Here is a 10,144-nt window from a genome sequence, read left to right as displayed (position 1 = left end):
TTCAAGGATTAGTATACGGAAACTGACCAGTGGCATCTCCACCTTACTGAACCTTCTTGATCATGACGAAACCCTATTTTGGCATTTGGGTGCAGTTCCACTTTAAAGACACAAAGACATAACACATTTTTGACACCATCTTAGAATATATCAGTTTTCTGAAGCTTCCTCACCTTGGGCCTTATGAGAGGATGGTTGTGAAACTAACCTCAACATCTATCTTTAATTTGTAAGACTCCAGTTTTTACTCTAAAGTCCTAATCAGTTTTATTAAGTTTTACACTAATGACTTCCATTCTCATACCACAAAAATACTACCACAAGTTCGTTCTCATCATATAAATACACACAAAAGTGTACATATATATATATATATATATATATATATATATATATATATATATATACATATATATAAGTATACATATATATATATACATATATATATACGTATATATATACATATATATACATATATATATATACATATATATATATATATATATATATATATATATAGAGAGAGAGAGAGAGAGAGAGAGAGATGTATATATATATTGTATATTTGTATATATATAGATATATATATACATGTACTGCGTATATATATATATATATATATATATATATATATATATATATATATATATATATATATTTATATGTATATATATACATATACTGCGTATATATATACTGTATATATATATATATATATATATATATATATATATATAAAAATACACATATACTGCATATACATATACTGTATATATATACATATATATATATATATATATATATATATATATATATATATATATATATATATATATACATTTATACATATTCCACAAAAAAACCTGTTCTAAAATCGCACTTGTATATTTTAATTTTGAAAGTATTGAATATGGTACATTTCACCTGATTGAATAAACAATTGCCCCAATCAAATATCCTTCCCCTTCCTTTCGAACTGCTACAGAAAAGTGCCCCAAATCAACACTTTGGCTTCCAGAAGAACCTAGGCTAAGGAATGACATGAATTAGAGGCTGAACTTTTAATAATAATTTCTAGCGCTGTTTTTGACTGTGTTCATAATGAAGCCCTTATGTATAAGCTTTTTAATGATTTTGATCTTAAGTCTTAGTTTCTTAAGCAGTCACTAACAGAATTTCAGAGGGTTCTTCTGGCGAGTTTCTGCTTGGTGCTTTGCAGTACAGTGTGCTGGACTCTATGCAGTTTAAGCCTTTATTTGAGATAGTCCTTGAAGATAGGATGGCACAGAAAAGTATGCTGAAACTTCTCTTATAGCCTCTAGGATGATTTGAAAGAATTATAAACGGGGGAGTGTTGTTTGTAGAAAACATGTGGTTCTTTTCTTGGCCAATTTTTAACTGTTACTCCCATCTAATGATTTCAATTGCATATCTAGCACTTGACTTCAAGAATTCAAAATACGTGAAGCTAAATTATTACGAATAATAAAAAAAAAACATTAAAAATATGCAAAAATTAATAAAGATATTGGGGAAATAATTGCATCTAAAAATAAGTAAAATCAACTTGAGCAACTTGCCAGAACAATTAGCGAAAAGGAGCAAGCTAATTTAAAAGCATTTTTTCTTGCAGTGGTTCTTAAGCTAATACTAACCACATTTATTTGTACTTTAACCTCAGATATAAGTAAAGATGAATTGCAGAGAATTGTAATCGTAGTTTTAAGAGAAAATGGAATCTCATATTCTTTACATTATTTCCCCAAATTAAAATATGACTAAAGAAAAGTTTTTTTTTTCTGGGAAGAATCATGAATCTTCAAATCTGAAATTTTATTCAGACACAAAGAGAAAAAATTATACGATCTGCAAATACGAATTTTTTTTTATTAATCTCCATTAAACTCTAACAGTAATACCTTGAATTATAAAATCTACTAACTGAGGGATTTACTTTTATTTCAATTGATTTTCAATTATAAGTAAAAGTAATTTTATTACAGTTGCCCTTTTTCTGGGAAATATCCGTTTTGAAGTAAAAAAAAATTCGTTTATATTTCTTTTCTAGTTTTCAAAAATTAATTTCTTTACTCAAATTCCTGGAAAGAGGTTATACTGAAAACGAAGTTGTCTTCCTAATGCAACAGCTGGCAGGTCAATGAAACTGGAAAAGGGTAACAGAAAACGGGAAGCTGGAAGAGTCGTCAGTAAGTATAAAAAGGGAGTGTTGCTCACACTTCAACATCATTTCCTCAGCTTATTCATATCATCAACATGTCTGCTAAGGTGAGATAGCTCTGCATTGTGCTAATTGTTTCGACTTGGAGTCGATCAGAATTATATTTCTTAAGCATGAGAGGTCCAAAGTTATGATCAAATTCATAAGTTTTAAGGATAACGTTTTAAATTCTGAAAGGAGTAGTTTTCTCCAATATTAATTCCATCTACATTTCTGGGAAGTAATTATCTCAAATTTTGTGTAATGTTAAATAGAATTACATAAGATAGCAACCAGTCTTTTGTAGTTTCCAGTGTAAAGAAAATGTTTTTACATTTGAAGTGTAGCTATGGATTTGACATCCTTCATCTGATCAATCATCTCTAGCCATAGGAAGTGGAAGAGTTATGAGTAGATCTAGGTGTTTTATGAAAGATAATTTAAAGCCTTAAACACAAAGGCCACCGGGATCCACAACCTAACACCATAAAAAAAAAAAAAAAAAAAAAAAAAAAAAAAAAAAAAAAAGTGAGGAAAAGATCTGTATTCCTAAAGTGCTAAATTATATCAGCTTCGTCAATGGGAGAGATACTAAGATGCATCATTTTTGGTTCCCCAAGTTTTTTAACCGGAACTAACTTCAAGTAGGAGTCTGTTGTCTTCATCTTATACTCAAACTTCCAGACATAGACACAGACACACACAAAATTACACACAAAACTAAAAGAAGTATAACCGAGGGAAGAGGAGTTTTTGGTAAACAAAATGAGATTATGAAAACCAAAATGCCACTTTCTCTCAAAAGAAAACTATTTACTCAGATGGTCCTACCAGTATCAACTTATGCATCAGAAAATTGGAGTCTTACTAAAGTATCAGAACATAAGTTAGTTAAAACACAAAGGAGCTATGGAAAGAATTATGATGACATTAATACTAAGAAACAGAAAAAGAACAACATGGATATGAGAGCAAACAACAGTAAAGAATATTTTAACAAGAAAAAAAAAGGGGGACAAGAACAGGACAAATGAGAATGAGAGATATTAAGTGGACCAAAAGAATAACAGAATGGGTCCCTAGAGATTGCAACCGATGTAGAAGGAAGAGAAGACGATGGATTAATGAGCTAAGAAAATTTGTTGTGGGTATAGAAAGGCATAGAAATACCAAAAACAGACAGGAGTGGAAGGACAAGTCTTATGCCTTTGTATATATATTATAATATATATATATATATATATAATATATATATATATATATATATATATATATATATATATACATGAGCCCCTTTCCCTTACGTTTTGATAGGTGAAAGAGGTATCTTTCCTTCCAGTTTTTAACGTTTTTTTATTTTTTTTTTAAAGAGATCACTAGCCATTTGCCTTTCTTTATCCTTGGTACTACCAACCATAGTTAAATTCCTTCTGGGTATATCATTCGATGACTATGTTAACCAAATGAACTTTAAAGTAACAAAACTTCAATAAATGAAACTGATCTCCTTTTCTCATTTCCAGCTCTTCGTCATTGCCGCCCTCCTGGCTGTAGCTTGCTCCGCTCCAGCTCCCGACTCCCCTCCAGCGTATGGAGCCCCTCCCCCGTCCTACAAGTAGCCAGGCATGCCCTTCGATTTCGCCTACGCCGTCAAGGACGACTCAACCGGCAACGATTTCGCTCACGACGAGAGCAGCGACGGTCAGGTCACCTCCGGGTCGTACCGCGTAGCCCTCCCCGACGGTCGCACCCAGATCGTCATCTTCACCGCCGACCACGACAACGGCTATGTCGCCGACGTGGCCTATGAAGGAGAGGCCTCCTACCCACCCGCACCAGTCTACGCCTAATGAGTCCTAAACGACATTCTGTGATGTAGATTATTTCGGATACCATAAATGATGTTCTTTCTCATTCATATCTTTAAATATTTCTTCTTCTTAATGAGAAGATTTAATCAACTTGATGTACCATAATATTCTTGGTAAATTACATTTCTTAATAAAACAACTGAAGGTGAAAATCGTGTTTCAAACATCCTTTTATTGTTTCTTAGAATGGAAATTAAAAATCATATAGAAACGATACTATCATAATCAGGAAAATAAGGATTCTCAGCTTATCATATATAAATTTAGTTAGACTAGCCATAGATTTCCTGATAATTCCCATATGGAAAACTAAACACACACATTTAAGTGCAGACCAAATCAGTAGAACATTCATGATTCAACCCAAATAAAATTTTGCAAGTTGCAAATTACCTTCTATATATTGGCTTGCAGTTTTCCTAAAGATGAGGATCTCCACTTAAAAAATTTGTTCGAGCGACACGACGTGAAATCCTTTCTCCAAATAACTATTCCTGTTTGTGTTCGAAGCATTCCAAGAAGGATGATTTTGAATAATAGCTCTCCAAGGTTTGATTTTGCACGTCGGAATTATATCGAGTATATTTGAATCTTTTCCTGATCATCTCAATATAAAAGATACGCCTATAAGAAAACCATCTACAGAGTGCCTAATAGGGGATCATTTGTCTTCCCCTGCCTATGCCAGTGAAAATTTAATCAACCGAGGCAATTCTTTTAAAGCAAAAACTCAGTGATGGATTACCTAAGATATGCTCATTAAAATAAATAGATAAAACTACTGCAGCAGTCAAAACACCATCTTGTCAAAAAAAAAAAAAAAAAAAAATTGAATAATTTTTTCTTGAGATTACATCACCAAACATTTAACTGGGCACCACAAGGCACTAAAAGATTTGGAAGATCCAGGCCTTCATGATTGAGGACCATGAAGCGTGGAGTCGGAGATGGTGATCGATTGATCAATTGATTTGAAGTTCTCTGGCATTCTGTCATCGAAGGTCATTGACGCTGATATCGTTTATTATAAATAAAGATTAAAAGAATATCAAATTACAGCCAGAAAAGCAAATATGCTTTGGAAGTTAAATAGCATTATGAAGACCTGCTTCTGATATAAATTAAAATATGCTATTAGCATTGTATGGCAAATCATGTCCAAGGATCTTGGGAAGGATGAACCTGCCATCTTCACCCCGAGCCTCAAACATATATACATTTCTTTCTGTGCTATATGTGGGGCATTCAGTCAACAATGCCTCACTATCAAAGGTATTAAACAGACGTCGCAATATGGTTCGTGTTGGCCAGTCTCCCATTTTCGGGGCATCCAATTATACCTCTAAGGGGATATAACAATCGCAATTTCTCTCATCTTATTTTCGGTTAAACTATCCCAATGCTGTTGCCAATTGTTATGAATAAAATTCTTAACTGCTGGTAAAAAAAAAAAAAAAACATTACAAAGAATGGGATACCTTCTTGGTAGTAACTCAGCTGTAGCACTCTTTGCCAGTGAATCTGCCTCTTCATTTCCAGACACACCTACGTGTGCCGGAACCCAGCAAAGTCGAACTGTTATACCTTTTAGGCCAATAACTAAAAGCCACTCTAAAATCTTTAAAAATAAAGGGTCACTAGAATTAAAACCTTCTAAAGCTTGAAGGACACTTCTTGAATCATTGTAAGTGGTAAAATTACCATCCTCTTTTAACGCTATTTTCTCAATAACGGTTAGTATGCCTTATAATTCAGCATTAAATATGGAAGATATTGGAGGAAGTGCACCTCTACAGCTAAAAGAACTACTATATACTCCAAATCACACGCCAGCATCAGATTTGGAGCCATCGGTATATATAAAAGTTAATACCCTATGTTCTTCAACATGTTACATAAAAAGAGACCTAACTTCCAATTCAGTCCTGGTTTTTAATACTAATAAAATATTTACAATAAGAAATCCATGGTAATTTCCACGGAGGTATTGATGATATCCTAAATAGAAGCATCTTACTTCTAATTATATCAAGACTACTTAACAATTGTTCCACCCGAAGCCATAAGGTTGAGGAGATTTTGGGTGCAACTTAAAGTATGTTGAGTGCCTTACTAGTTTTGCAGTCTGAAAAGCTAAAGAATTAGGGAGTCCTTGCAACCTAAACCAATACCGAAGAATAGAAGACATTTGGTAATGGTCTAAAGGTAACACCCAGCATCAACAAGGAGACTTGGGATAGGTGAGGTTCTAAACGCTTCTGTCGTCAATCTAATACCAGCATGAAGTATTGAATCTAATATCTTAATCGGTTTAAGGTGGCTGAGGAGTATATTTCACACCAATAACTAATTTTTTTTTTTGAGAGATTCTGCTTGGTGTTCTGCAGTACAGGGTTCTGAACCCTATGCAGTTAAGTCTTTATTTAAAAAAGTCCTTGACGATAGGACGGCACAGAAAAATATGCTGAAACTTCTTTTATAGCTTCTAGGATGATTTGAAAGTAATTAATAAACAGGGGAGTGTCTTTTGTAGCAAGCATGTGATTCTTTGCTTGATCAATTCTTAACTGTTACCCCCATCTATTGATTTTAATTGCATATCTAGCACTGAACTTCAAGAATTCAAAATATGTGAGGTTATATTATTACGATTTAAAAGATAAAAAAAAACATTAAGAATATGCAATAACTAATAGAGATAATTGGGATATAATTGCATTAAAAAGAAGTAAAATCAACATTTGCAACTCATTAGAACAATTAGCAATAAGAAGCAAGCTAATTTTTTTTGCAGTCCTTCTTAAGCGAATACTAACCACAGTTATTTGTTCTCTAACCTCAGATATAAGTAGAGATGAAATGCAGGGAATTGTAATTCTAGTTTTAAGAGAAAATGGAATCTCATTTTCTTCAGATTATTTCCCCAAATTATAACATGACTCAAGAAATGTCTTTTTCTGGGATGAATCATGAATCATCAAATCTGAAAACTTATTTAGACACAAGAGAAAAAATTATATGATCTGCTAATACGACTTTTTTTTTTTTTTTTATTAATCTCCATTAAACTCTAACAGTAATATATTGAATTATCAAATCTATTGACTGAAGAATTTACTTTTATTTCAAGTAATTTTCAATTATAAGTAAAAGTAATTTAATTACAGTTGCCCTTTTTCTGGGCAATATCTGTTTTGAAAAGAAAAAAAGACAATTCGTTTATCTTTCTTTTCTAGTTTTCCAAAAATAATTTCTCTACTCAAATTCCTGGAAAGAGGTCATACTGAAAACAAATTTGTTTTCCAAATGCAATAGCTGACAGGTCAATGAAACTGGAAAAGTGCAACAGAAAACGGGAAACTGGAAGAGGCGTCAGTAAGTATAAAAAGGGAGTGTTGCTCAAACTTTAACATAATTTCCTCAGCATATTCATAACATCAACATGTCTGCTAAGGTGAGATAGCTCTGTATTGTGCTAATTGCTTCGACTTGGAGTCTCTCAGAATTATATTTCTTAAGCATGAGAGGTCCAAAGTTCTGATCAAATTCATAAGTTTTAAGGATAACGTTTTAAATTCTGAAAGGACTGGTTTTCTCCAATATTAATTCCATCTACATTTCTGGGAAGTAATTATCTCAAATTTTGTGTAATGTTAAATAGAATTACATAAGATAGCAACCAGTCTTTTGTAAGTTAAATAACTGTCATCAGCTCCCTTAGTTTCCTGTGTAAGGAAAAGGTTTTTACTTATAAAGTATAGTTGTGGATTTGACATCCTTCATCTGATCAATCTTCTCTAGGCATTGGAAGTGGAAGCGTTATGAGTAGATCAACATGTTTTATGAAACACAATTTAAAGCCTTAAACAAAATGGCCACCGGGATCTAAATCTAACACCGTTAACACAAAAAAAGAGGAAAACATCCGTATTCCCAAAATGCTAAATTATATCAGCTTCGTCAATGGAAGAGATACTAAGATACATCATTTTTGGTTCTCCAAGTTTTTTAACCGAAGCTAACTTCAAGTAGGAGTCTGTTGTCTTCATCTTATACTCAACCTTCCAGACATAGACACAGACACACACAAAATTTCACACAAAACTAAAAGAGGTATTACCGAGGGACGAGGAGTTTTTGGTAAACAAAAGGAGATTATGACAACCAAAATGCCACTTTCTCTCAAAAGAAAACTATTTAGTCAGATAGTGCTACCAGTATCAACTTATGCATCAGAAACTTGGTGACTTACTTAAGTATCAGAACATAAGCTAGTTAAAACACAAACGAGCTATGGAAAGAATAATGATGACATTAATACTAAGAGACAGAAAAAGAACAACATGGCTATGGGAGCAAACTACAGTAGAGAATATTTTAAAAAGTAACAAAAAAAAAAAAAAAATGGACAGAAGCAGGACAAATGAGAATGATAGATAATAAATGGACCAAAAAAATAACAGAATGGGTCCCTAGAGATTGCAACCGATGCAGAAGGAAGAGAAAACGATGGATTAATAAACTAAGAAAATTTGTGGGTATAGAATGGCATAGAAATACCAAAACCAGACAGGAGTGGAAGGACAAGTCTTAGGCCTTTGTATATATAATATAATATAATATATATACAAATATACACACACACACACACACACACACACACACATATATATATCTATCTATCTATCTATCTATATATATATATATATATATATATATATATATATATATATATATATATATATATATATATATAGATATATGTGTGTGTGTGAGGCCCTTTCCCTTACGTTTTGATAGGTGAAGGAGGTATCTTCCTTCCAGTTTTTAACGTTTTATATTTTTTTCTTTTTTCAGAGAGATCACTAGCCATTTGCCTTTCTTTATCCTTGGTACTACCAACCACATTTAATTTCCTTCTGGGTATATCATTCGATGACTATGTTAACCAAATGAACTTTAAAGTAACAAAACTTCAATAAATGAAACTGATCTCCTTTTCTCATTTACAGCTCTTCGTCATTGCCGCCCTCGTGGCCGTAGCTTGCTCCGCTCCAGCTCCTGACTCCCCTCCAGCGTATGGGGCCCCTCCCCCATCCTACAAGGAGCCAGGCATGCCCTTCGATTTCGCCTACGCCGTCAAGGACGACTCAACCGGCAACGATTTCGCTCACGACGAGAGCAGCGACGGTCAGGTCACCTCCGGGTCGTACCGCGTAGCCCTCCCCGACGGTCGCACCCAGATCGTAATCTTCACCGCCGACCACGACAACGGCTACGTCGCCGACGTGGCCTATGAAGGAGAGGCCTCCTACCCACCCGCACCAGTCTACGCCTAAGGAGTCCTAAACGACATTCTATGATGTAGATTATTTCGGATACCATAAATGATGTTCTTTCTCTTTCATATCTTTAAATATTTCTTCTTCTTAATGAGAAGATTTAATCAACTTGATGTACCATAATATTCTTGGTTAATTACATTTCTTAATAAAACAACTGAAGGTGAAAATCGTGTTTCAAACATCCTTTTATTGTTTCTTAGAATGGAAATTCAAAAACATGTAGGAACGATACTATCATAATCAGGAAAATAAGGATTCTCAGCTTATCATACATAAATTTAGTTAGACTAGCCATAGATTTCCTGATAATTTCCAAATGGAAAACTAATCACACATACTTAAGTGCACACCAAATCAGTAAAACATTCACGATTCAACCCAAATAAAATTTTGCAAGTTGCAAATTATCTTCTAAGTATTGGCTTGTATTTTTCCTAAAGATGAGGATCTTCACTTAAAAAATTTGTTCGAGGGACACGACGTGAAATCCTTTCTCCGAATAACTATTCCTGTTTGTGTTCGAAGCATTCCAAGAAGGATGATTTTGAATAATAGCTCTCCAAGGTTTGATTTTGCACGTCAGAATTATATCGAGTATATTTGAATCTTTTCCTGATCATCTCAATATAAAAGATATGCCTATAACAAAACCATCTACAGAGTGCCTAATAGGGGATCATTTGTCTTCCCCTGCCTATGCCAGTGAAAAT

At 33.4% G+C, this 10,144-nt stretch overlaps 1 protein-coding gene and 1 pseudogene across 1 annotated transcript; both read left to right on the top strand.

The window, feature by feature from the left end:
- Positions 1-2,274: 2,274 nt before the first annotated feature.
- On the top strand, positions 2,275-4,068 carry LOC137630025 (cuticle protein 7-like; annotated as a pseudogene).
- Positions 4,069-7,531: 3,463 nt separating this feature from the next.
- LOC137630024 (cuticle protein 18.6-like) lies at positions 7,532-9,428 on the top strand. The gene is made up of 2 exons (XM_068361521.1): positions 7,532-7,543; positions 9,102-9,428. The coding sequence occupies exons 1-2, from the start codon at positions 7,532-7,534 to the stop codon at positions 9,426-9,428; spliced, it is 339 nt and encodes a 112-aa protein (XP_068217622.1).
- The last annotated feature ends 716 nt before the right edge of the window (positions 9,429-10,144 follow it).

Source organism: Palaemon carinicauda, chromosome 38 (genome assembly GCF_036898095.1).
Source record: "Palaemon carinicauda isolate YSFRI2023 chromosome 38, ASM3689809v2, whole genome shotgun sequence".
Lineage (NCBI taxonomy): Eukaryota > Metazoa > Arthropoda > Malacostraca > Decapoda > Palaemonidae > Palaemon > Palaemon carinicauda.
The sequence above is the reverse complement of the archived record's forward strand: the minus strand, read 5'-3'. Positions and strand labels throughout refer to the sequence as shown.